This window comes from Crocodylus porosus, unplaced genomic scaffold, assembly GCF_001723895.1.
Source record: "Crocodylus porosus isolate Cpor-Errol unplaced genomic scaffold, CroPor_comp1, whole genome shotgun sequence".
Lineage (NCBI taxonomy): Eukaryota > Metazoa > Chordata > Crocodylia > Crocodylidae > Crocodylus > Crocodylus porosus.
Window position 1 is genome coordinate 416,297 of NW_017728937.1, and position 27,905 is coordinate 444,201.

At 49.7% G+C, this 27,905-nt stretch overlaps 1 protein-coding gene across 2 annotated transcripts; it reads right to left on the minus strand.

Annotated features, from left to right (window-relative positions):
* On the minus strand, positions 1–27,905 carry ZDHHC5 (zinc finger DHHC-type containing 5). 2 transcript variants are annotated; one of them, XM_019547195.1, is made up of 12 exons: positions 26,707–27,905; positions 26,439–26,590; positions 11,260–11,381; positions 10,595–10,752; positions 9,983–10,155; positions 9,682–9,784; positions 9,499–9,590; positions 8,926–9,058; positions 8,388–8,511; positions 6,388–6,500; positions 5,005–5,894; positions 1–4,121 (listed from the first exon to the last, which is right to left on the minus strand). In XM_019547195.1, exons 2-12 carry the CDS (start codon positions 26,540–26,542, stop codon positions 3,956–3,958), a joined length of 2,178 nt encoding a protein of 725 aa, XP_019402740.1. In that variant the 5' UTR covers positions 26,543–26,590; positions 26,707–27,905; the 3' UTR covers positions 1–3,955. The 2 variants fall into 2 exon arrangements, with proteins under 2 accessions (XP_019402740.1, XP_019402739.1); XM_019547194.1 differs by having other exon boundaries at positions 26,439–27,905.

Here is a 27,905-nt window from a genome sequence, read left to right on the forward strand (position 1 = left end):
CATTAGCAACTCCTCCCAGAGCAGCACTTTCATTTATTGATCCATTATTCCACGCATTTAAAATTATAAACGTCAAATTCTTCCTTCACTCATGCATATTGGAAATGCTTTTTGGAAAAAAGTTTGGAAATGTCAGAAAACCTCTTTGTTTCCAAGCCTGTTGAAGTTGCTAAGTGACAATGTACACAGGCCTGTCCAGTAATTTGAAAAAAAAAAAAAAGACAAATGTACAAATGTTTAAAAGCAACAAAATTATTAGACCTCAATTTTACACTGCCTACAAGATCACTACAACATGATTTTGTCAACACTGATCCAAAGAAAATCCTCAAGGCCAAAGGTTTCAAACATACGCACAAAACTGTTCTGAAAACACAGATCATACACATCAACTCACATTTATCTGTCTTCAGATAACTCTTACACTTCCATAAATTTGATTAGAAGAGGCATACATTTTTTTTCCTTTCAACCCTCCTTTGTACAATATTCTCAAAAAACCATAGATCTCTACTTTACCAAAATATTTTATTGCCAATGGATACATATATTGGTATTTCCCCAATTTACCATAACACTATCCCGTGGAAGAAAATACACTGAGATTCCAAAATTAAAGGCAATACATGTGTATTAAACAAAACAGCCAGTCAAAGTTTAAAGTGAGGCTATTATAGTGTTGAAATTAAATATTCCCTTTTTGATACTTGTAACTTTGGAGAATGTTGGTCTAGTGGTTTTGGGAGTCCACCCTGAGACATGTTTAAAGGGACCTGATTTTTGCAGGGCTAATGCTCAGCCTTTCTGAAATGGCCCTTTTTGGCTGCACCCCCAAAACAACTAGTCACTTTGGCTGATAAAAATATTGTGGTTGCATGTTTGTGTGTCTTACTATCACAGCTTTCAACTGGCTTTAAAAAAAAAGGCATTTGGTTTCTGAATGCTCATGGTACCATGGCAATTGCAGAAAGAGCCCAACTTGCATTTGTGGTGCTGCCTTTCTGGCAGGAATCAGAGACCTGGCCAGGACCAAGTTAACACAAGCCTTGTAACAACTTCCACTAACAGATCAGCACCTGTGCCTGGTTTGAACTCCCAAGAGTTGGAGGCCACAGAAGACTAAGAGTACTAAGGCTTTTTTTCTTTTAATCTATCAGCAGAAGCCAGGTTGACATGCCCTTTAGGACAGAGGCTAAGGCTCAGGAGTTTCATTGGCAGGAGGAAGTGGCTCTGCAGCTAGTCAAGCTGAACTGACAAGCTTGATGGGAGGAAGTTTCAAGGACATTGATCTACAGCCTTTTGAAATGCTGAGGGGCCCAGAGGGTTGGGACCGGGTCCCTGGAGGCAGGCAGCCTTTGATCTTGGCCTTCAAAATAAAAGCATCTAAGTCTGGATGGCATCTAAGTCTTCCCAGCACACAAATGGTCATGTGCCTGGCTCTCCACACAGGAATTTTGTGGTATTTCCCAGGGTCTTGCTACCAGGAACCAAACCCAAGGCACATGAATTTGGTTGCATGAGAACTCAGTGGATATGCCAGGCTTGTTTAAAGATCTACCTGTGATTAAACTAAGGGGCCTACAGGAGGGGAAGGGTAAAGCTTTGCTTCATTCCTGTGATGAAACACAGAAGAGCTGGGAAGTGAGGAGGGCTAAACCATTACCATTAAACCCAGGCCCTCAACCCCACAAGGAGCTCAGGCACAGCTACTTGCCAAGTATCCCACCTCTAGCTGCCCTCACAGGGTGCCCTTTACTTGAGAACTTTACCTAGCTGGTAGTTCCCAAAGTCACTTTGCCTTCTCACTGCTCACCTGCCATCAGGTAGAAGGACCTGACTATGGAGGAAGATGCTATCTACCAGGCCATTTCAGCAAGCTGGCTTTCACCTGCCTGCTGGCATAGCTTAAGATGAACTCCAAGAATCTGCTCTTGGTCACACCTCTCTTGGCAGAGGAGCCCCGTCTTCAATTATTTTAACCTTTTGACACTTGAGGACTTAGGACAATTTGTTGCAGTTCTTTTGGATGGTGTGCTAGGAAACACAGAAGCTGATGTAGACACCCCCTCCTCCCTCTATTCCCTCCATCTGGGGACGAAGAAACAAGCGCAGAAGCCTGAAGGGGTGGCTCATTAGATACTCTTTTATTCCTTGTTTTAAAATGGCTAATCATAATAAAAAATAAAAGCGTGGCTCTGTGGGAGGCCACATGAGAGATATTGCCATAGAGAAAGAGTCAAGTAGTGCCTGGAAATGTCACTGCATTTTTGTCTGGTTTGTGTGAGACTTTCATGGGGGGGAGAAGGAGCGGGGTTTGGTGAACCTCTACAATTTTTGGCATATGACATGAAAAAATATTGCTTTACAGACATTTTCCCTCCCCCATTCTCTCTCTTCCCAGTTTGGAAATAAAAGCAGTTGTGACATAGTGAGAAACCATAACGGAACCGTCAAAATAAAATAAAATAAAAGAGAAGAGCAGCTAAAAACATCAGGGGTGGGCAGGGAATGGGCTAGATACAGGTTCAGGTTCTATACAGGGGACCCCAGCAATAAATCTACCCTGACTCCCCTGCTAGCCCCCACTGCCTGTCTGAGTCCAAGTGATAAATCCCTAAGCACTGTGCAAGTTCACCTGTTTGGTTTGGAGGGGCACAGAGGGAGGTAGTAAAAGCTAGCACACCCCTCTCTTCCCTTTGCTGGATGCCAGTGTTGAGACAGGTTGTGTCCCATCTGAACGAGAAGTCTGAATACTGGAGGCTATAAAAATGGGAAACTGAATGCAATTAAAACTACCCCTGTCCTCAACTGAGTCCCTCTTGAGGGAGACATGGAGTTGTCCCCTCCCTGCCCTCCCCGCACACACGCACGCACACACACACACACACACACACACTTGCAACTCCTGAACCCCAGGCAAATGTGGATGACAGAGGTGCTTTCCAGCTCTTTCCCCATTTCCTTTGCTCCCTCCAGACAAAAAACTGTTTTGGAAGCAATCCTGGGCTGAGGAACAGGAAGGGGAGGGGCAGAGCATGCAGAACAAGCTGGACTTTTGACCCCCCTTCTAGCTGGTAGAGGAAGGGCAGGCCCCAGACAACTGTGAACAATGGTTAGGCCTGGACAACTGCAAGCCAAGACCTGGAGTCTGTCCCCAACTATAAAATATCCCCCACTCTTCCCATAGAAGAGCCACATGTGCCATCATCCCCTCCCTGTCCAGAGATACCATAGATGCCTTGATCCTCTTGGGCTGATTAATGCAAGCACCTGTCCTACTGGATGCTTGCAACTCACACATGCCAGGCCATGCTCCCTCCCTCTTTCTCTGCCCTGGGATCACTTGTCAAAAAGGAGGCACGTGGGGCCATTCCTCCTTCTCTCTGGGTAGATATATAATTTCTTTTATATTTATATTTATATTTTTATATATAGTTATTTATATATACACACAACTGGTAACTCAGAAGAGAAAAAAAATAGAATCCGTAACAATAATCATAAAAAAAATTATTCTGGTTTAAAAATGATCTGCCCTACCACGCGAGGTGAGCAATTGCACTAGGTCTGCGAGTGTGTCAGGCCCGTTAGGGGCAGGGCTGCAAGCTGCCTGCCCTGCCTTTCTCCCAGCTGGAGGCGCTGCTGGTGTGGTGTCCCCTTCTCTCGGCAGTGTGTGCTATGTTTGCAGTTTCTTGGTTGGTTCAGAGGAGGTGGCCAGCTGTGGCGAGTAGCCAAGCTGGGACCGCCACTGCTGTGATGTCAAGGGGGTGCCCAGGGCCTCGCCCCAAATCCCAGGGATTGTAGTTAAAAACGGTCACTGTCCTCGCAGCTTCCCCTCCCAGTCGGATTCTAAAAAGCGTCCATGCATTGAGAGCACAGGAGCGCCTGGCTGCTGCACCTGGGCCTTTGGGCATCAGCCAGGGAGGAGGTGACAGTGGGGAGAGTGCACTGCCCTTCATACAGAAATCTCATAGGTGGTCCCGCCCACTCCAGACACTTTCTTGACTCCTCCACGTGTGGGGCTGCTCAGAAGCGGTTGGCCAGGGGTGGGGGAGGCTGGGCCCAGGCTCTTGGGTTGCCCGTTGGACTTGCTGTAAGCTGTTCGCATCTGCACCTCGTCTCTGGGGAAGGAAGGACACAAGGGCGTCAGGAAGTGACCACACACTTTGGGGCTGGGGGTGTGGAAAAGGAAGGACAGAACATGTATGCGCAAGGGAGAGGTGAGGATACTCTACCTCAGAGCTCCCTGCACAGCCCTCCTCCTCTGGGTGTCCCAGACTCACATTACACCCTCAGTAAAGACCCTGATTTGGCAGGAAAACTCAGAGATGGCTACAGCCCCCAGTTTCCTGAGCAGAGGAAGGTCTTGCCCCTTGCCCTGGGGACGAGTCTGTCCAACACCCCCTGCACTTGGTGGGGGAAAGGGTGTGATGGAAGAAAAGTCACATATTCACCCCAGGGAGGAGTCTGTCCAACACACTGGGGTTGGGTGAGTGGGGATGTAGGTCTCTCACCCCCAAGGCAGTGTCTGCCCAATACTCCCCACAGCACTCCCTGAGGAGAGGTAGGAAGGTCTCATGCCCACCTCTCCCTGCAGGAGGTACATCTTTCCCACTACCATCCCACCAAACATGTGCTCACCAGGGAGGTGGAGGAAACTCCCTCTCTCTCACTCCCTGAACTGCCTGGGGAGAGCTAGGTCACACACAGGGAGGGGTTAATTAATGGCACTGGACTGGATGTGGGAATGTGTGGGAGTGGAGGGGGAAGGGGTATACTCAAACCATGTTATCTGGCAGGGATAGGTGGAGGCTGAAGTAGGAGAGGTAAGGACAAAAGGGTAGACGAGAACAGGTGACTTATCACCCCCGGCCTCTCCCTCTGGTGTGCCATCAGCTCGCTCTGAGGTCCTGGGGATAGCATTGGTGGGGCAGTAACCCAAGCATGTCCTCAGCTGAGTCAAGGAACACTTAAAACCACGAGACTGGCAGAGTTTGTACTTACTTTGGCGCCAGTAACGGCTGCAAGGCCACCTCCTCCGTCTCTGGGACGCTGGCCTGAGAGGATGCTTTTTGGCTGCTGTAAGACACAGATTTGCCCAGGTGGGGGGCAGCAGGCTGGTCTGGTGAGCCTAGTGAGCGCACCCTGAGAGCGTGCAGAGGCTCGGGCTTGCCAAAACGGGGTGGCACTGGGCGAGTGAGTGGGTTCTTTGCCAGAGGTGAACGCTTCGAATCGTCCGAAGAGGAACTGGTACGTGGGGCATTGCTAGAGCCTGGTGTGGACTGGATGCCCGAGTCCGCCTGTCCTGTGTCCTCTTCCCGAGCCAGAGGCGGTGGGCTGGGTGCCTGCTGCAGAAGCTTCTCCCGCTCCTGCATGGAGGCCACAATGTGGCGTGAGAGATTGTCATAGCGGATAGGAGAGTGCTCACGAGGGGGGTGGTGCTTGGGTGAGCCGGTGCTGGGGAAGCGGCTGTGCAGGTCAGCCTCACGCTGCTGAGTGATGCGGGCTGAAAGGAAGGGTGATGTGTAGCCCACGGGGGGGTCTGGCTCTGGCCCGGCCTGCACAGACTCGAAGTCAGGGCTGTCAGAGGGGGTGAGCAAGCTGTCGTAGGACAAGCTCCCATTGCGCGTCTGATTCACCAGGCTCTTGTAGGATGTGGAGGTGGTGCCCTCAGAGCGGATCGATTGCAGGTGGCCCATCTCGAAACCCGTGCCCTGGGCCGACTTGAGGCTGGAGGAGCGAGAGCCGCTCGACAGTGGGTCAAAGTGGAAGCTCTTGCCAAAGGTGGGCGAACGGAAGCTCTCAGGCTCAAGGCTTGGCTCTGACCGATAACTAGGGTTCCGGCTGCTCTCAGCGATGGATGTGGGCTCTTTCAGGCTGTCCCCTCGGCTCAGCTGGAAGGAAGACAGGCAACCACTCAGCGAGCTCCCAGCACCAAGTGGGGGGTCTTCCTAGGTTGTCATACACCTCAGACCATCCTGTGGGGCTTGTCTTGTGCACCCCAAGACAGGGCCAGTGAGCTCAGCAAAGCATCTCCCCTTCCAAGGGGTCCCACTTCCCACCCTTATTCTACTCTGCGAGGCCTGGGGTAACGTTCCCCAGCATCAGAAGCCTGGGGTAACATTCCCCATTCTGAAGAGCCCTGACCTGTCACAGCCTCATCTGACCAATATGAGGTAGGTCACAGTGGGAGACAAAAGCCCACCATTCTCAGACCAACCACTGCCCTCCCAGTGGCAATGACCATTGGTGGTGTTGGGCAGGACCTAACCACCACACTCCAAGACAAGTTCACAGTACAATACCCTTTCACTGACTCCCCCACCCCACACCTCTGAAAAAGAGTGCAAACCTCACCCCCAAGCCTGCCTCTACAGGCAGCATTACCTTGGCACTGGTGGAATGGGGCAAGGCGGCTGAGGTGCTGCTGCTGCTGTAGCCAGGTCGGTACTTGTACATGGTTGGAGTTGGAGGGCTGTCCTTGCCTATCAAGCTGCTGTCTAGGGGGTGGAAAGGGGGAGAACAAAAAGGGAGGAGACACTCACACACAGACTCACCATGGTGTTTCTCCCAAGGCCGTACAGAGGAAGGAATTCACCTTGATGATTTGTGAGAACCAGCTCTGAGCCTGGGGTGAGTATAGACACTGAGGAAGGGGAGGGCTTGATTGGGATGGTGCATGGGGATCACTGGGAATGGATGAAATGGAGCAGGAAGGACATTTAGCAACAGCAAGACCTCTCAAGTCCAGCAGTTTCCTGCCCATGTACAGCCTGCCCAGCGCTAAGGTATGAGGCTGCTCTAGGGGTCCTGGCATGGGGAGGAGAAAGGTGCTGCTTGGCAGGACAGCCATGCACTGGGCCATGCAACACATAGGGGACCCTGCTGCTTAAGGCAACTCATGCCTGATGGCATACGCCTCATATGCCATGGGGGAAGAACAGTCCTGCCCTGTATCCCTACATGATGCAAGACCTGTGCCCATTCGGAGCATACCATTCCAGGGATCACTTCCTAACAGGCAGGGGACTTGTGGAGAGGAGAATACTACATGTTTGGGCAGCCTTTTCCCAACAGCTGCCCCTGATGCTACAAAGGGGAACTTCAGCAGCTTCTGCATAGAATCCAAACCTCATCAGAGAATCACAGAAAAGTAGGACTGGAAGGGACCTCCAGAGGTCATCTAGTCCAGCATTTCTCAATCCATGTAAAGGAGAAAAACATGGAAGACTGCAGATTTCCCCTTGTTACTTAAACTGTTTACTGGGTCGGGACTGGCCAATGTTTACAAATGGGTCCTGGTATAAAAAAGGTTGAAAACCGCTGATCTAGTCCAACCCCCTGCCTGAGGTAGGATCACCCCTATCCAAACCATCCCATTCAGATTCCCTATCTAGCCTATTACTAAAGCTACAGGCAACATGTTCACACAACCACAAGGCACAGCACCCTAACCTGCCATAGGTAAAGCAGGGGAACAATGGCAACCAATGTCCTGCTGCAGTAAGGGTTACTAAAATGAGCTTGAGAGATTCAAGGAAGAGGCCGTACCCCTGCTACAGAAGAAGGCAAAAACGTTTTTGCCTCCCAGGTTCCAATACTATGTGAAACTCACTGGATCCCCTTCAAAGTCTCTTCTCAAACTGCTCCTTCTCTCCCCAGTAAACCTGGAAGGACCTCTCATCCAGCAGTCTATTCACACCCTTTTCTTTCCCCAGGGCTCCCCTTTGCTTTCCCCAGTCTGGCCCAGACCCTGGAACCTTGTGATGCTCCACTATAGACCCACTCTTGGTTCCATTCAACTAGGAACCTCCTTGGGGCAGGAACAGTGAGCCAGTCAGCTACATAGAGCCTAGGAGACTCTGTATTCCTGGTAATGGGTTCTAGCTTATTCTCCATACATTGCCTTAGGGTTGGAACACCAAGCCCACGCAGGGACCTCAGCACTAGCACCCCTGTTCCTACTGACATTGGAACAAGGTTGCTATGGTGCCCTGTGGCAAAAGGAATACTTAGATCTCCCTACTTGCCACTCATGAAGGAAGCAGCATAAGCCTTTCCAGAGACCTAGGAGCCATGGGAACAACCTCCCCACTGCAAACACCAGCTCTGCTTTGTCTGTCACCCCATGCACTTCACAGGAGCTAGAGGCTACCCTGGAAGTGACATTAACCCCATTGCCAAGTCCTGTAAACCAGCAATGTGGCGCAAACCGAGCTGCCCCAACCATCCCCTATGCAAAGCTCTGCCAATGCACATCAGTCCTGCCCTGCAGCCCCTGACTCTGTGCACACAGCTCTACTGGTGCTCCTGACCCCTGGCTTGTAGCGTGGGCTCCCCTTCCTGCAGCTGCTCAAGAACTCCTTCCCTTGGCATGCCTTCCTTACCCTCATTGGTGGCCAGGGTTAAGTGTGTCCTCAGGACCGTGTAGCGGCCAAGGTCGGGCTTGGGCGGGGGTGGTGGCTCAGCATCTGCAGACTGGCTCTCCGTCACCTCGAGGCTTCCTTTGGACTGCAGAGACAAAGTGCAGAGGAGCAATCAAAAGGGGGGAAAATGCAAAGTCCCTGATGTACCCACCCTTGGGCACAGAAGTTAGCTCCTGGGTAGCTCCACTGCTACCAGCCTACGTGCCAAGTGCTGGCAGGCTGCATGTGTCAGATTCTGGGCTGGAAGGGAAGAGACTATTCAAACTACTCAGGGCAGGGGGACAGAGAGAGATGGAGGGTGGGAGCTTCATGTAGCAGCAGCTGCTGCATGAGAGGGACATAACTTCAGTCACTGAAGGAGATCAGATATAGAGTGAAACAACACAGAAGGAAAGAAGGGGATCATGTTAAAGGCTCACTTGGCTCTTACTCACATGGCAGGTTTGTACCCCTTGGTATGAAGGAGGCCCCATCAGGGTGGTATCCCTACCCCTCTCACCTTCGTTCTCTTCAGTTCAGTCTGGATACCATTGTCCATTATCTTGACAGCAATCTGTCCATCTGACAACTCAGGCCGGAGGAAGGGTGGTTTCACCAGCACTGTCGGCTCTGCCTTTGGTCGCCCGAGGTATCTGGCAAAGCCCAGGGGAGAAATGAGTGCTAGACTGAACATTCTTAGTAGCTGAACTGAGGCAGTGTCTCTGGAACATCAACTGCTCCCAACCTGTGACATTATGGACAGAGCTACACTGCCGCAAGGGCAGGCGAGGGGGATGCAGTTAGCAGTATGTGCTATGTAATATGTTGTTCCCCTCCTCCTCTCCCCTGATTCACCAGGTTACTGTACAGGGTACATCCAAGCTTCACATAAAAGCAAGCAGATGTCTGGAATTCATGTAGGGTGATGAGCAACAGGGCTGGGGGCAGGTTTGGAGTTAAAGCAGCACATCAGCCTGGCCCAGGAGAAGCAGCCATCACGCAGGAGACCGCACATCTTCAAAATGGCCTGGCATTCCCAGAGCAAGACCAAGGGCAAGCAAAGATCTCCCTGCAAAGGGAAGGGCCAACGTACCTGGGAGCCGGTGAGCTGCAGAGGACACGACTGACATTTTTACAGCAACCATTAGTGAAAGGGTTCACTCCTCCCCGGAATTTACCTGTAACCTGCAAGGACACAGTCTGTCAGGGAGACCCAGGACAAACACAGAAAGGGCTGTTGAGGGGATGCTACTCTGGCCTCTAACTGTACACATACCTGTTCATTGGTGGTGCGGCCCCTTGCCACCAACACTACATGGAACCCTGTAAGGCCAGCCACAGGAATGAAGAACAAGCCGGCCACACACATCACAGCCATGCTGCCAGCAGAAAGTCAAGGAAACAACTACTGTATTGCTGTAAAGTACATACCCTCCATGATCCTGTTTCCCAGCACTGATGCTCTCCCTTGCTTAGTCTGAATTCCCACCATCTGGCACTCTAGTGCCCCTGGGAAAAAAGACCCATTCCAGCAGCCCAAGCTGCCTTCTAAGTGGGTTCATCCACATGGAGGATACGTGACAGCCATACGCACTCCAGAGAGCTCTTCCACCTGGTAGAGGACATAGAGAAGGCCAAAGCCAAACACACCCATGATGTGTGTGGTGAGTGACAACAGAAAGAGGAAGAAATAGCGATAATTGCGCCGTCCAATGCAGTTGTTCACCCAGGGGCAGTGATGGTCAAACTCCTGTTGGCCAAAAGACAAACACAGAAAGAAGCTTCAGGTTGCACAGGGACTATGGGCTCTATCCAAACTCCAGCACAGACCTGCCATACCATGGCACCCCACTGTCCTGGGGACAGAAGTACACAACCCCAATCCTCCACTCCTGTTTGAGCTCCCCAACCCCCCCGGAGTGATCAGTGAAGACCTCCCCACAACAAAAGCAGAAGTCAGAATTCCTTTATCTTTTAGGGGGGTTTGCCCCATGACTCATGAGGCAGAGTGCAAGATGCACACCCTACCTGTGCTGCAGGGCAAATACAGCACAGAAGCACAGAGCTCCTCTACCTTCTGGCACTCCAAAAGCTTGGGGTGTGAGGGGAGGTGGAGGGAGGGAAGGAGAGGCAATGAGAAATCTGTTCAAACCACCATGATGTATCCTTCCCTGCTGATGATCTCTTACCTCCACACAGTTGTCACAGACACTGCAGTGGGAGCAGCGTGGAGGCCGGTAGAAGCGACACGTCGCACACCATTTCATGCGCACCTGGATGCCCTTGATCTCCACTGTCTTGTAGAGTGGGGCTCGGAAGTCATCCTCTTTGTCCTCATCTTCCTCAGCTGAGGAAGGGCAAGCCATCAGCACAGGAACAAGTCAGATAGGTTGGTGAGTTCCAGAGGAAGCTCATCTGTTCCCTCCCCCCCAGGACTTGGGGAGCTTCCAAAAAGCCCAACTTAGGAACTACCCAGGTACTGTTCCAATGCCACAGCTCGGTCGGTGTTCTGATCTACCAAGCCCAAATATTGCAAACAGACTCTCCTAGGGCATACACCTTGCCCTGGTGATGCTCAGGGACCAGAAGATTTATAACTACTCTGGTTATGGGATAACATCCAGAATGCCTGCTCTGGCAATGGCCAAAACTGCACCTGCCACAAGCAGGTAAAGCCCCCAAAAGGTCTCACACCCAATGCAACATCATATTGGCAAGGGAATGGGGCCCCTGAGCCCTGCTGCAATCAGCTTGTACCCTAAAGTTGAACCGTTGAGAAATTGGCCCCTGGTCCCACCAGAGAGAAGAAAGTTTGTTTCCCCTTGGCCAGTCCGTGGGAGGCAGCAGTTCTCACCTCGTGGGAAGATGCCTGGGTCCATGAAGGTGGCCATGCTGAAGTTGGCCAGCACAAAGAGGAAGACGATGGCATTGTAGATGGGGATGATTGGGGAGATGTATAGACTGAGCCCTGGGCACCTGCACACACAGACACACCAATGGGACAAGTACAAAACCTCCTCTGCTCACCCCACTGCCTTCATTGCCATCCTGTGCTTCAGCCCGTGCCCCTTTCCAATCTGGTTTTAAAGGCATCCTCCTGGTAAGGGAACTGGCTGATTTAAGGAGGGACTTCCAGCAGCCCTGTTTGAGTGCAGAGCAGGGAAAGGCTTGGGTCAGAGCAGCCTGCCCTCCACATTCTGGCCAAAGGCAAATCCCCTTTGCCCACCTGCTGTTTCTTTCTCCAGAACCGTGTCTAGCAGCAAGAGTAGAGATAAAAAGGAGGGTGTGGACGTGCTGGACAAGCTGTCCCTGCTGTATGATGCAGCGTTCCAGCCATTGGCAAGTGGGTCGTATTTCCCACTGTCACTGCTGCCAGATGTCAGCGCAGGGTATTCTCACGTTGCCAGGGGGACTCAGAAGCCACATAGCATGGGAGCTAGGGAATTCACTATGTACAACATTAACCCTTCCTCTCCCAACAAAGGCCGCTCCCTCCCTCCACCCCCTTTTTTTCCAATAGTAAAACCTGGCAAAGGGCATACTTGAAGATTACACTGCCAAGGTCAGAGACATCATGGGTTCCTCTAACAAACAGGGATGTTGATACACACTGCTAGCTGGACCCACTCAGACAGAGACAGCACCAGGCTTCTGAAGCAGAATCAGTACTTGCTAGGACTGCTATACATTCCAGGATGCAGAAGGCTCCTAAGGTGCATAAATCAGAATCTTACCCCTGCTCCCTGCTCTTGCTTCTGCTCCCATACACTTCCCCCGCAACCCCGAGGAGCTGCTTTGAAATGCAGCATGAGTCTTCCACACTGTGAACTACTCTACAAGGGTGACTGGGAGAACAGCTAAGGAAGACAACTGGTAGTGGGTACATGTGAGGAGCACTGTGCTGGGCTCATCTGCCCAGCCTGGAAAATCCACTGAAATTTGAGAGCTAAGAATAATCTACCTCCCCGACCCTGAGTCCCAGAACAGAGGGAAACCTCCTCCAAGCCAGCCATGGTAGAAGGCAAGGTCAGTGAAAGGATGGCACCATCCTGCTGGTAATGACAGCTTGGCCCTGCCCTTCCACTGTGCTACATCTCAGATACCTCTAGAGCAGAATAAACCCAACTCCCCCAGGTAGAGGCAATGGCCAGGCAGGGAAACGGGATAAGCCAGTTGGACCAGCAGCTATACACACAAGTGAAGCCTGCAAGCAAGAGATGTGGCTCTGACAAAACACACCAGGAGAGTACACTGCAGGGAACAAGGGCCTTCTCTACACACCAGGAAGAAAAGCCCGCCCCCTGCCCACAAGCCAGGGTAGCTATTTAGACTGGTGCAATGGAATCTACTCAGGGAATGTGATGCTTTAAGCACATCACTGCCCACTGCTCTGCAAGGGGGCACAGGTGTCCCCTGGGAAATAAAATAGCCTTTGATTACAGGGATGGAGTCAGAGCAGGAGTCTGGCAAGTCCTTGTTCTGGACAAGGCAGTGACACTCATGCCTCATACTTGTGAAGACACAGCTCATCTGAAGATGCTGGATCTTAGGACCCTCGAGTGGCACCGAGGATTATGGACCACACTACTGCAAAGTCTGCTTCAGCAGAGGTCTGCAAGACCCTAATGGTAAGGCAATTACACTCTTGGCTAATTGCCTCCAAGATGCAGAATCTGCTTGAATTAGCCTAGCCCACACCAGAGTTTTTTCAAGACAAAGACAGCTCTGCAGAAAAGCAGCACTACAGGGTGACTGACCTGGGAAAACAAAGGTCCTGCAGATGCAGCAGCAAAACTACAGGGGAGGCCCAGGACTTAAGAAATGCAGAACAGGATTGTAGATAACAGCACAGAAGAAATCCCTCAAATCAGATTGAGCTCAACCTTTTTGCTTGGCATGCCAAATGGGCAGTGCCCGGTCTGTATGTGGACTGGATCTGGCTGGTGGTCCTAATTTAGTGCCCAAGGTACACATGGCAGGACTCAATCCAGCTGTGCAGGAGGGCTAGGGGGTAGCCTGGCCCTGACACAGCTGTGCTGGGGAAGGGGGCTTGGCCTAGCTCCAGTGAGGAGAGCAGGGAAGGGGCATGGCCTGGCCCCAGTCCAGCCACACGGGTCTTGGGAATTTGGCAGCTAGGAGCGGTAGCAGTATTAACTGCCACTGCTCCTCTGCCGCCAAATTTCCTGACCTACATGGCGCCCTGCAGGCCAGGTGCCAAGGCTCCATGAGCCTCACTTGATTCTCAAACCAGAGATCGTGCACCCTGCCTTAAATGGATCCTGCAGCTCACTCTCCACCCTGGCACAGTACAGATGGAAGGAAGGTAAAGATGGGCTGCACAGCAGAGAGGGCTGCCAGGGGTCCCAAATGCTGTACAGAGACCTCCCCGCACACAATCCTGGCCGGCCATCCAAGTATCCAGGAGACTCCAAGCAGCAGAGGTGCCAGAAATGGCACAAGTTGCAAAGGTAATCACTGTCCCTCCAGCCCCTCCCCTGGAAGAGTTTGGGCTCCAGAGACAGTGGGCTTCCCCCTTGAAGGCGCCAGTGTAATACCCTAATCTGCTTTGCTGCTCGGCGCTTAATCCTGTGGATCTAGGACAGCATCTGTCCCTTCTCCTCGCAAGTAGGAGCAGCATGGGATAAACACAGAGGGATTTAAGCAGTGAGAGCACAGAACTGGGGAGGAGCATGTGCAGCCGGCTGAACAGTATGACATGAGTAATCCACAGCAGCTTCAGAGCTTGGGGGAGCAGCACAGAAGCACAAGCCAGACTGGGCTGGAGCTCAGCATCCCAAACCCCCGCTAGCAAAGAAAAGCCCAGTTTAACCCAGCCTCCCCCTTTCAGCTCAACAGGAGTCCAGGGGATGGGAAAGCAGATCCACATTATTTGGACTATGGCTCCCAGCTTCAAGCCTTCTACCAAAACCAGAGGTGGAAGGGGGGAGGGGGAAAAGTCAGGTGTGGGCTACAGGAAAATAAGCAGTTGCCTTATGAGGCCAGGAGGAAAAGGCAGCAAGAAGGGCTGCAAGGGAGAAGGTGATCCAAGGTGCTGGTATAGTGGCAAAGCAGTCATGGCTGGTGCAGAAGGCCTCTGTCCAAGGCCTTACTGGACTGACTCTCACTTCCAAAAGCCACCAGCACTTAACTTCTTCCTGCAAACAAGAAAGGGGCTAGGGGCTGAAGAGGCCCTAGCCAAAGTGTTCCTATTACTCTTTGGCTTTTGGGGAAGCCCAGCCTTACTACAGCCAATGCTGTACCCATGTGTAGAGGGCTTCACTCTGCTGCTGGAGCACCTGGCAGGACTGAAGGAGCTGCCAGATGGAGCATGGCTCTTAGGTAAATGGCAAAAACAGGGACCACATGTGACAAGCAACAGGGAGGTAAATAATCTGTTCTCGCCTAGGGAACAGTAGGGAGGAGCCCCTGTATACACCTGTCCTGGCACGCAGCTTCTAGAAAGAGAGCATAAAAAGGAAGCGAGGGAAGGAAAGGCAGGTCCAAAGCAGGGAGAGGTGGCCAGAACGTGAGCAGGCAGGCAGGTGCTGCCGGTCTCGCCCAGCCAGAAGCGGCGGTAGCATTGGAGCAGGCCAGCTCATGTCCTGGGCTGATAATTAAACCACTTCATTCTCCTCGCTCTCTCTTCATAGGAATGAACCTGCATCCAGGATAGCGCCCCTCCCAAATACCCAGCTGCCAAGCTCTCGCTTTCATACTGTTGGGTGACTCATTCACTAAGCAAGCAGACAATCCTCCCAGCTCTTTGCCTATGAAAATCACCAGCTGCAGGCCTGCTTCAACACTGTGGCCTGAGATCCCCAAAGCTGAGCTAAAATGGTGGCAGGTACCACAGCAAAGCAAGGGGAGGACTAGGGTTGAGCACCCCAAGTCCACCCTAGTCTGCCATAGACCAGCTGGGATGGGGTCTTGGGCAAGACATTTCCCTTCTGGGGTTTCCCTATCCCTATTGTGCAGGGGGGTCACAAGGTTAAATTCACTAATGCCTGCCAGGTCCTAAAGGGGCCAACAAACACCTCTTCTGGTAAATAAACAAGGTCCCTTCCTAGTCAACAAGCAAAGGAAGCCAAGAACAGCCCATCACTAGGACTCTGGCACCCAAAGGCCACTGAAAGAAGCTGAGGCTTCACAACTCCTGCCTGAAGCAGATTCTCTCTGACCTTGACTTTCAGCATCAGACTTATCTCATCTCTGGCTGCTCCAAGCTCCCAGGCAGCTTCCATTGCCATCACTTATCAATAAAGTTTGATACAGCAGTGCCCACCGGCCAGCCAAGCAGGCAGCCTTGGTGTTGCAGGCACACCACACACAGTAGTAGGCAATTCTTACTTCAGACAGTTTACAGTCTAAGCTACCCTGAACCTGCCCAGATTTTAGCTATACCAATACCAGAACCTCAGCCCTGACCACAGCAACTTGTCCAAATAATCTCCCTCCCCAACCCCCAAGCTGCCCCTCACACAGTCAACTCTCTTTGTATTATTTGGCCACACTCCTCTGAAACACTGTTGTGTTAACCCATCCAATAATGTATTGTTAAAATGGGACCTTCAATGTACCTGGTACATTAAAATGTTCCCCACCCAGTCCTGAGATTGTATCTGGGGCAGAATCATCCGTTTGGTTTAGCCTAGCAGCCCATTAAGGCAAGGGCTGTCCAGCACCAGGCCTGCTGACTGGTCAAGCACACTGACAAAGCTCTGCTGCAAAGGCCCAAATCCTCAGAAGTTAGCACACCAAGCTTCAGTAAAGAACCCAAGGGACACTCTCCTTTGTAGGGTTTTAAAGACCACTGCTGCCACTTCACAGGCAGCCACTATGGAGACTGTAGGAGTATGTGTGACAGCTTGAGGCAGGGTCTAAGCAAGCAAGGAACAGGTAATGGTAAGGGGGAGTTCCATTGGGCAACTGAGCCATGTGGTCCCCAAAGCATCTGCAACTGTTGAAAGTCATCGTGGAATAAGTGCTCAGTTTGTTCAACTGAAAGCCTCCTTGCTGAATGTGTTCAATACACGGGAGTCTCCTTAGGGGGAAGGTGTAACATGAAGTGACAAAAATACCAAACCTGCCTCATTACCCCACAGGAGATCCCCCCCCACCCCCTCAATATTCTTAATACTCAGGCATGGCTTAACTCTTCTTGGGCTGGACCAGTAATCTGTCCAACATCCCCTAGCCTCTTTCTCTGCTCTCTGTTGGCTAGAGCAGCTCAGGACATGAACTCAGATATGCTGCCACAAGACTGCTACCCCAGCATGATTGAAGGTGAAGGAGGTTCCATAGCATCAAACCCACAGCAGTGAACAGGCAACTTGGTTTCTCCATTTCCAGCTACTCAAAGTCTACTTCGGAGCTGTAAGCCCAGAAGGGAGAGAAGCAGGGCACTTTCAAAACCGCTGTTGGAGAGCTGTACAGCTAAGAGAAGATGCTTATCCATTTGCCAAAATGAAAACAGGAAGAAAATCTCTCCAGCGTTTTCTGGAGGAGAGGGCATCCCCATTGTCTAGCACTAAGGAACCAGGGAAGAAGGCCTCGCTCCATCACATGCTGCAAACTGCCACATTTCAGGCAGTCATCAGTTTGCTAGTTTCAGGATTATTGTAGCACCATGAAACTGTGAAAGCCCCCATGGTGCATTGGATGGTGCAGCTGGAGATAGGCAGTTGGGCAAGAATCCAACGGTAGCTATACTCGCTCAGCAGTAAAAATCAGGTTTTCAAGGTCAGTAGGTGTGGCAACCGCTCAGCTCTGTGCTTTCTTCTACTCTTGGCAAAACCAAAACGTCAGATCCTGGCAGCTGAGGAGTTAGGACTTTCTCTTCCCTAACACTTTTGTGCAGGTAGATCTGGAAGAGGCAATGGATGGCTTCAGGAAGTCTATCCTGTGCCTGAGATCTGTCTGCACAACAGCCCTCATTCACCGCAGTTAGCTCTCCACCCTCCTTCTACAGCAGTGCTAGGATGCAAACACTGCTGAGTAGGAACAGGCCCTACAGAACAGGATTCTCACACCAGTAGATGGGGAGACAACATATAACAGAGCCAAACATGACTGACCTGGAAGCCCTGCTTCTCCAGCTAAGTGAGCTATATTACTGAAGTTCTTCCCAAATCCCTAGTGCTTCTATTGAACCAGGAGAGGACAAAGGTGCTAGTGCAGAAGGTAAGGGGGTGAATAATCACCTGGCAGGCCAAACTGAAGAGAAAGAGGAAAGGAAATCAAGTGGAGAGGATACGAAGATGTGGGAGTCATATAGATGAGGATGGGATTCACCAAAGGGGAGGCAATTTCAAAAATCAAGAGCAAGAATCTCTTCCCTTCATGAAAGTAAAAATCCCGAGCAATTTGTCATAAAGGCAAAGGGAAAGAACCAGAAAGACCCATTCAACCTTAGTCCCTGGGTCCTGATCACCTTGCTTGAAAGAGAAATGCCAACTAGTGACCTTAAACCAAAAAAAAAAAAAAAAGGAAGCTCATCAAGAAGTGGTAGAGTTTGCTGAGTTAGGAAAGACCCCTTAGAGTTGCCTAGAGAAAGAGAACAGGTAAGAAAGATGCCTGCAAATGGTAAAAAAAGAACAGTGCTTCCCACTAGGTGTAGTTCATGCCATCACTCCTATCCAGGCCAAAGCCATGGGAACAAGAAACAACTTTTCCTGCTGGGAGGCTGACTGTTCCTGATCTGGGAAGGGGAATGAATGGCAGACTCAAGGCCTCACAGAACATGGGAACTCCCACTGCAAGCAAAAGAAAGAATGGGTTTCTATCTCAGATTACTCAGACAAGAAAGAACTGTTAGAACCAGCAAAAGCCGCTGGTTTCTATGCCTGATTGTATACCCAGGTCATCAGGAGTGGTTACAGCATGGCTGTCCAACTTCAAAGCAGCTGGGGGGCCACATACCCCAGAGGCTGTACTAGTGGGGGCCACACACCCTGAGAGCGCTTCTCTCTCTACAACTGTGCTGCACCATGCATTGGCACTCTTTTACCTCTCCTTCAGCTCCCTATGGTCTTCCCTGTGGCACTGTGCTTAATGGGTGCTCCGGGCTACCAGCCCCCTAGAAACCATGAGCTGGGCTGTGCCATGCTGTCCCACCTCCTGAAGCTGGGGTATGCAGCAGAAACCAAGGGAGGAAGGAGTCTCGAGACCCCAGTTGCTGCTGCAGCCAGAGCAACATGGGCAGTGGTGGGATCACACGTTAACCCCTTGTGGGATGCATGTGCCTTGTGGGCTGCCAGATGGACAGCCCTGGATTATAGCTCTGAGGGGATGGGTGTCCAGGTCCTGAGGGAGTAAACTCATTCTCACCCCCTGCTCTGCACAACGGCTGCCATTCCCAAAACAAACACAGCACATGGGCTTTAGGGGGGCACTGCATTTATTCCACCCCAAGAATTCATGAAGGACATGCTTGAGGGACACGAGTTCAGAAAGACTGAAAAAGCAAAAGTGACTGAAGAAGCTGGTCTTGTGCAACTGCCTCACTTGTTCTGTAAGTTCCACCCTTATCAGGCCTAGTTAGACACTCACAAGTGGGCAGGAAAGCTGCCAAAGACCATTCTGCACAGAGTGAACTTTATCCTCTGAATGACAGGCCAGGGATTCAAAGCCCTTCCAGCCTGAGATTTTAGAGGAAGAACTGGGCAGCTGAGCCAGGGCTCAGACAAATGCAGATTCCACACAGCGAAAAGCCTCTCCCAGAGACAAAGAGGATCCACGCATTGAGATGCTAGTTTCTGGGCTGGCATTCCTAAGCGCAGCGACCTCTCGGCTTTCAAGCCCAGCAAGAGCTGCTCCAACCCCAGCACACTGACAACAACAATGCACTAGTGTTAGCAGTATCTAGTCCTCAGCTGCCAGGTGAAAGCAGGGCCCTGGGGCATGGGTACAAGCACCAGAACATGCACCCCCAGCTTTCTTACAGTAAAATGAGCAGCATGCTAGCACCAGGACTCTCATGATCACTTTTCAGTGCCCTAATGCCTGGTAGCCATTCTTCTGAAAAGCTGAGGGATGCAGTTTAGCATCAGTGCACTCTGATGTGTAGATGTCACACTAACATCCTCCAAGCTTACCAAATTTTGCATATTGAAGAAATAATGCTAAGCTCCATGCCCCAGCCTCCCAAGTACAACTCTTCGCAGGCACCAGTGCCTGGAGTGTGGCATCATGGCACAGGAGGCAAGAAAGCCGTAGGTGGGTACCACTGGCAGCTGCCACAACAAAGGCCAAGCGTTGGCAGAACGTTTTTATCTGACATTAGGAAGGAGAGCACATTCCTACCTTTCATTGTTGCAACCAGATACCACAAGGCTGTTTCCCTGCACTTCATGGTAAGACACAGAACACCTACTGTGGAATATTTCCAAGCTCTTTTGCTTCCTTTGAACCATGCAAAAGGGGGTCTTCAGGCCAGATGAAACCCAAGGAACCCCTCTAGATTCAATGTCTAAATATAGTTCCAAAAGCAGTTTGTTTCCAGAGGACCTGTTGAGACACGTTTCTCACTGTATGCTACAGAGCTCTTGGAAACAGTCTTAGCCTGCTGCGCTGAGTCACACCGTGGGTGCGGAGGCATAGAAGGTTTCTTTCCTACTCACGTTGGGGAAGCTGTGGTCTTTGATGTAGCATGCTACTCCTTCCCCCTACAAAGCAGGATACAGGTTCAACACCATGTCCCACAACCCTTCTGCTCTTCTTTACCTGCTAGTAGCCATTTCACTTTCCCCCGCAAAAAACAACTCTTGCTTTCTGCCTCTGGGGCCGAACTTTGACCTTTCACCACATACCAAATAGAGATGTTCAGCCAGGTGAATGCGTTAATGGGGAGGGGATTGCTGCCTTTCCAGTTTCTGTCCAGTTCCTTCAACAACATGTGGCCAGAGAAAACTTCTCATCATTTCTAGGATTTCAGCCTCTGGTCTGGCAGGCTGAAACTGGCCCACTAAAAGTCCCCTCACCCGAAACCAAGTTACAAGCAAACTATAGTACTCTGACCCTCCTCAACATTCTCTGCTTTTTTCACTACTGCAGAGCAAGTTCCCCATTTCTCCCCTGACAGGTGAGAAAATCTAGGATGAGAGGGAAGTGAGATTTTGATGGTCCTCTCAGCTGACAGTGACAAAGGAAAAAAAAAAAAATCAGTACTAATGGTCTGTGGTATTCATGTGACTGTAGGAGACAGATCTCAGTAAGTGGCCTAGACTGAGAAACTTACAGGAGAAGTCAGAGCCATCACAAGCCTCAGCACCTTCACAAGACACACAACCCTGCCACAATCCACCCCACCCAAAATAACTGCACCCAAATCTCCCCCACCAAAGCCCCAGCAAAAGCAAAGCAAAGAGTTTAGTGTACAGTTGTAGTCTCTACATTTGAAGAAGGACATGGAGAAAAGTTAGAGAGGACAGACAATGACAAAGGGCTTGGAAGGCAAGCCATATGAGGAGAGGTTAAAGGATACAGGCATGTTGTTCATCTTATGGAAAAGGCACATAAAACGTGACAAAACAGCAAATAGTTGAAAGGCAAGGAGAATGCCTTGTCTCATCTAGCTGCAAAGAACACGATGCAGATCAATGGCTTGAAGCTGCAGCAAAGTAAGTTTAGATCAGATAGCAAGAAAAACTTCTTCACTGGTAGACCAGTGGGTCAGTGGAACAGACTGTCTAGGGAAGCTATGGAATTTCCATCATTGTTGGAGATGTTTGAGAAGAGGGTGGATAAGTGAAAATATAAGAGTAGCCATACCTGTACTCTACTATGAGTGTTTCCTATGCTTCTGGGCTTGGCTGGTGCTGCATAGGGCCAGGAAGGAATTTTTCCCTGCTCCTGTTGCTGCACACATCCTGGAGGGATAGGGGGAGGGGGGGGTGTTCACTTTCCTCAGCAGCACTGGGGGTTGGCTGCAGCCAACACTGAGGATTTTGACTGGGCGTGTGAAGGTTCCTGCTAGGACTAAAACCCAGAGGTTTCCTGGATAGAAGATCTTTTCCCTCCACTGAGTCAGACTAATACCATACACAGGGTCAAGGAATTGTATGGGATGGTTTGGATAGGGGTTGAACCAGTTCAGTTGTTTTCAAACATCCTGAAGTCACAGAACCCCTTCATATCACTTCTGCCATGGAGCGCCTACCCCCATCTGTAAAGCCAGGAAACCTGACCTGACAATGGCAACACACTGCCTCCTGGCCCACTCTATTACCCCAATCTTTTTGCAGAACCCCTGATAGGCTATCACAAAACTCCAGGGTTCTGAGGAACAGTTTGAAAACCACTGAACTAGATGACTTCTGGAGGTCCCTTCTAGCCCTACTTTTCTATGATTCTATGAAAGCCAAGCCAAGACACAGAAACATGCTCTCACTTTATCAAACATCCAAGACAATCATGTACTGCAGTGACAGGCTCAGCATAAGGACAGGTAACATGAAAAACAGTGACAGCTAGCCCAAGTTCATTTCAAATAAGGACCAAAGTACTGAAAGTAGATGAGTTTCCACTAATGCTAATCTGAGAGAAATTGGGGTGGTGCCCCAAGGAAACTCGCATATGAATAACCATGCCCATGACTGAAAGGAAATTCTGACCCCAGTGCCAATTACTATCATGTCTGTATTTCCTGAGATAATCAAACCCCGCCTCTCTAGAAGAGAATTGCAATCTGCTTTGAAACTACAAGAACTACTTAGTAGATTGGAAACTCTGGCATGGAACCCATGGATGGTGCTTCTCTCTCTGCAACATGCCCCAAAAGACAAGGATGGAGGTAAATAAGGGCTGGCAATTAATGGATGCTTAATTAGCAAGACCAAAACAAATGAGATGGCAGCTTGGCTGGGGAAGGGAGCAGCAAACATACTGAGCTGTAACTACCTCAGGATTCTGGAGAGGCCAGTAAGGATGAATGAGTTGTCATGAATATACAAAGGGACCAAACTACATTTTGTCAAGACGATATCTGCGATATCTTTGGAAGGGAAGGACACTGAAAACAGGACTGAAACAAGCTCTGGAGAATAGGACTAACCTGTTTTAAGTGCAGGATTATGGGGGTGCAAAGAAAAGGAACATAGAAATGGGCAAAATGACCCATAAGGACCTCAACTGCTAAGGAGCATCCAGGAGATGTATTGAAAGGAGGAACAAGCTGAAAACTGCAACTGAGCTGTGGGGGGCAGGGTAGAATAAGCTCTGTTTCTCCCTTTATTTTCACTCAAGCTAATACTGCTTGCTCAGCCTCTCTCCCAACACAGGAAGAATTTGCATGGATTAGCTGAAGGATCATGTGGCTTCTTCTAATCTGGTCCTTATATTAAAATGGGATTTTTCAGCCCAAAATCAGGATGGCCCAACAGGCAGCAGGACAACATGATGGAAAGATGCAATGGAGAAGGATCCCTGATCAACACATAAGTAAATGCAAACACCAGTCTACCTCCTATGCCCTGTGCTCAATGTGGCCATCGCAAGGGTGATGAGGGCTGGAGGGCCCTGGATTATAGCTCTGAGGGGATGGGTGTCCAGGTGCCGAGGGAATAAACTCTCTCTCACCCCCTGCTCTGCACAAGGGCTGCCATTCCCAAAACAAACACAGCACATGGGCTTTAGGGGGGCACTGCATTTATTCCACCCCAAGAATTCATGAAGGACATGCTTGAGGGACTTGAATTCAAAAAGACTGAAAAAGCAAAAGCAAGTGGAGAGGCTGGTCTCTGTCCAGCCCCACCTGTCTTGTAAATTACACCCTTATCACCACACTGAACCTTTCTGTTTTAACCTCCTTTACAACATAAAATTAAACAACTTCAGCTGACCTACAATTAACTGGCTCTGCCCAAGCATTTCCACTCTCAATAAACCTGCTCATCATTGCAGGTGTTGGTCTGATCATATACAAAGGCTTTCTAGTGTATCTCTCTCTGATAAGAAGCGGGTGGGGGGGAGGAGGAAGTGAGAGGGGAGAAAGAGGGCAGCAGAAGAGCTCTTCCTGCTGATGCAATTGATCACAAGTATCCGGACAGGCTCAGGACCAATAGCAAAAGTGAATTTTCTTGGGTCAGCTTCTACCATCCCATTAACAATGGTTGCAGGAGAGCATGTGGAGATGCCAGTCAGGGGACTGAAGGGCAAACTGTGGCTGCAAACACCAATTTTTCTACACATACTGCTACACCACAAGGCCAGAACTAATCAATTAGCCCACAAGAGGAGATCATGTAGCCCCAAAAAGCAGAGCATTGACACTCTGTAATCACTGCCTTGGGCAAAATTGATACCGAAGTTTCTCTGATAAGCAGGTGCTCAGTGCCCTGGTGTTGGGGACTCAGAAGGCAACCAGTCATAGTAGGGAACAACTAAATAAGCAGTTCCCCTGCCAATCTAAGCAGGTCATCTCTCAAAACTCCCCAACTCCTGCCTCTTCTGCACACGCTAGAGAGCACCTCCTGTCAACTGCTCTTTCAGCTTGACAGTTTTTTCTGATGAAAAGGACCAGGAAAAGAAGCAATGTCCTGCCCTACTCTCTCCACTTCCCCACCACCACTTGCCATTTTACCATGCTAAGGTGCTGCCTACAACACTAACCCCCTCCTATTACCCTTAACATCAGTCAATATTCATGGCTCCTCCAGTCCAACACTTGGTTTAAGCAATAAAACCCATCTAGGAAAAACTCTTGCACTCAGCAATAGCAAGTCACTTTCTAAACATGTTTCTTAGCTGCTCCTCCATCCCTAGCTGCAAGGAGTCTGTTGCACCCTATTTGTTCTGCTTAGCAGATGCTCAACACAAGAGCAGCCAGCAGTTGAGGAGAGAAGAGACATCCCTAGTAGGAAGAAAAAAGTGAACCCTCCCTTCCAAGCAAGGAAGAGCAGGAGCTGAAGCTGGGCAGACACCAAAAAGATCTCCCTTCTGTCAGCCTTGGCTAGTCTATATTTGATGTTTCTGAGCCCAGCTATCCCAAGAGCAGATTAATCTTTGCTCCATGCCTGAAACTTTCAGCTACCCAACCCCCAACCCCAATTTCAAAGGAAAGAAGGAGAAATTCTCAAGTCTCAGCAAGATTAAAAGCACAGATGGGGCCAGCTGGCCACCCAGTAGCAGCTCCAGAACTAAGTAACCCCCTGCTGAAAAATGTGGGCAGGTGAGCACCTTTCCTCTTGCTCACTAGTAGAACCAAGCCCTAAAATAAGGAAGATTTAATTTCACCGCAGTAATTGGCATTTCTAATACTGCAATAAGAGTTCCAATACTCCTGGATTCCCTTCAGATACTGAAAGAAAAAGCCAAAGGTGGCTTAACCAAAAGAAGGGCTTCAGCAAAGAGGTAACATCTTAGCACTTTAGCCATAAGCATCTGCAGCACATATATTAATCACCACACACACGCTTTTCCCTCCTGCCCCCCTGAGCTTGAACTGCTCAGAAGTCACATGCATCTTGCTGTTTTACTAAGCAGGGTTACAGAAGCTGTCTATCTGTCTCATTCACTGTGGTTTGGAGCCCAACATTCAGTACGGCCAAGGCCGCACCCTATATGCATCATGTGAGATACGACAAGTCAAGATGCTGAAGTGCAGGCAAACTACTCAGCATAGCACCAGGTATAACCAGCTCAGGCCACACACACACACATACACACCTCTGAATCAAGACCTACTTCCAAAAATGGGAGATGAAACAGGCATAGCAATAGCTCATACAACACTCATCCTTTCCAGCTGCCTGGGGATCCTACTTCTGCCTGCCTGCTGTCAGATCTAGATTGTTCAGCTCTTAGCTTAATGAGGTTTTTACCCTTGACAAATTGAATCCAGACATAGTCCATGGCCTCTTTGAACTAAGACCGAGTGGGGGGAGGGGGCATAGTCCCAAAGAAACATTACCATGTGGCATAAATATGTCCTAGTTTCCCTTATATGAACCAGCACAATTACATGCCAACATATACCCACAACCTAGGCCTGCCAGTGCAAAGCAAGAGTATCTGACATTAGCCTTGGTGGCCTGGTTCTAGGCATGGCTATTCCTCAAACAACGGGTAAATTGGTCTCTCTCTCGAAACACTGAACCCTTCATACCAGCCAAGGGCAAGAGTGAGATTAACTGCAGTGAGACTGAGTCAACCAGGAAAGGACAGTGCAGTGATCAAAGGTTGTTCCTGTCTGGACCTTCCCTTAGCAAGTCAAGACTGTAATTCTTTAAGTATGATATGCTGGCTCCATTACCTTTCTAACAAGCTTCTTGGGGCTCTGATTATCCTGCACCATTCACCCCATCGAGAAGTCCCATGTAGCTACTGCTCACATAGGACAATGGTCTGAGACAGAATGGCCAGCAAGATTTGTGAGTTACCCCAAATATCCAAAGACAGGAGTATAAGAGTGATGCTGTAGCCATAATGGTCCAGAAATTGTGCAAGAGGCAAGGATTTCTTAGGATGATATCTTTTATTGAACCAACTGTATAGCTGAGACAAAATTGGACAAGGTTTTTTTTTGAATGAAAAACATTCTTCATCAGATCTAACTTTATCCCAAGGCCAGCTGGTCGTATAAAAGATACCATCCTAAGAAAAACTTGACTCTTCAAAGACAGGAGGACACCAGACCTGCAAAGAATGGGGGACGAAGGAATGCAAGGCACCTTGCCAGGGCTCAGTGTGCTACATTTTCTTTGTCTTGCCTTCACAATGACTAGGAAAACCAAACGGGATATGGATACTGAGGTGCTGGGTCACAGGGAGGTGGCAAAAGATTTTAGAGACACTCTGATGTGATTGAGGCCTGGAGTCCAGAATTCATATTCCAGAACACCACAACTTTCCTCAGCAGGTACCTGGCAAAATATTATCTCCTGTACTAAGACATGACATCCCACCCTCCATCCTATCCATATTCCACCTCTTCCTAGCCATGTAACCCTGGGCCACTTTATTGACACGTGTCAGTTTTTCTCCCTCCCATTTCCACCCCCCGGCAAAGGTACTGCTTCCATTTCATATGAGACTCACGTGAAGGCGAAGAAAAGGGTGGTGGCTCCCACTAGGAAGATGGCAGCAGCAGAGACTGGGACGTACTTGCTGGGTTTAAACCTCTTTCCAGATGCTGCTGGCATGTTGGAGCTCTGGTGGAGAATCTGCCCTGCAGCATAGCCCAGGCCCAACTGGAATCAGAATGGATGTGAAAAGGGGGGAAGGAATCTTAGAAGGGAAGGGAGGAGGGGGGCTCACAGGGAAGGTGGGAGGGAAAAAGTTAGGGGAAGAGGGGGCAAGCAGTTACCCAACTTCCTGAAATATACTTAGAGTTCTCAATGGAGCAGAAGACACAAGACCATCCAGAAAGAGCCACAGAAACTCCAGAAGGTAGAGATCCAAGACAACAGCTAAAAAAAAAAAAATACACTGTGCCCCCACAAGTTTGGGGGAATAGAGAAGGAGACTTTTTTTTTTTTTTTTTTTTAAGGTTGGGAGGGTAAACTCCAATTTAAAACACTGTTGAGACAGAGATGTCCTTGGCTGCCCACATCTGTCCTGAGCCAGGCCACTATAGTGCAAGAAGTAGTTCGCTGAGCAGCTGGTAGTGAGGACTGGTTTCACCCTGGAGGCAAGAGTAAAACAAAGGCTAGGGAAGGTGGCAACTGAAACATACAGAACTCTGTGGCACGTGGAAGAAAGCTGAGCTGGGCGAGTCTTTTATGCCCTTGTGAAGGTATCCAGCCTGTCTTGGATTCCTCTGAGAAAAATCCGCACCAGAACACCGAGGAAGTCTCTTGCGTTTTTCCTTTCTAAGCTGCTCCTGGAGTCCAGTGGTCCCTTCTGGTCACCACTCTCTGGGAAGAGATTCTGCTTCTGCCAGTCTTCCTAACACCACTTTTTTTCCTCCTGCCCTTTAATACAAAGACAGTCGCAGAAACATTCTTCCCAATTTCACCAGGATCTGGAACTGTCTGTCTAGCGGTGGTCGTTTAATTTTATTTATTTCCTCTCCTGACGGGTAAAGCCAGGCAACAGCTGGTGTGAGGTTGAGCTGTAAATCCTTTTCTTTATAAGGGGGGTTGGAGGCCAAGGTCCATTGGCTTGTGTGTTTTTTTTGTCCTCCTCCTATTCGTTCCCTCGTGCTTGACACCCAAAACACTCCAGTAGGTCTTGTTTCCTCTTGGCTTTTAGGAATAAGCTTGAATTTCCAATCCCTTCTGTAGCAACTGTCTCTAGAAAGTGCCTAAGTGGGGTGAAGGAGGGCAGACTTGAAAGGAGAGATTTCAGAGAACTCTTAAAACTCCAGAAGGCAACTGATGATTAAAACAACGCTGACCAGATCTTTTTCACCCATGGCCCAAGGGTCTCAGTCTCTTCCAAGTCGATCCATTTCTTCCTCTCCCCCCCACAAATAAAATAGTTCCTCATTAATCCATATTGTTAAAACAAACAAAAACGAATCTAGATAAAATCATTAAAAATTGACATCTGGAGCTTCACAGT

Coding starts and splice junctions, on each gene's coding strand:
- ZDHHC5 (XM_019547195.1), bottom strand. CDS start 26,542: ATGCCAGCAGCATCTGGAAAGAGGTTTAAACCCAGCAAGTACGTCCCA. Junction 9,785..9,982: donor GGAGTGCGTATGGCTGTCAC/GTATCCTCCATG, acceptor TTCTGCTGGCAG/CATGGCTGTGATGTGTGTGG. Junction 5,895..6,387: donor CCCATTCCACCAGTGCCAAG/GTAATGCTGCCT, acceptor TCTTCCTTCCAG/CTGAGCCGAGGGGACAGCCT.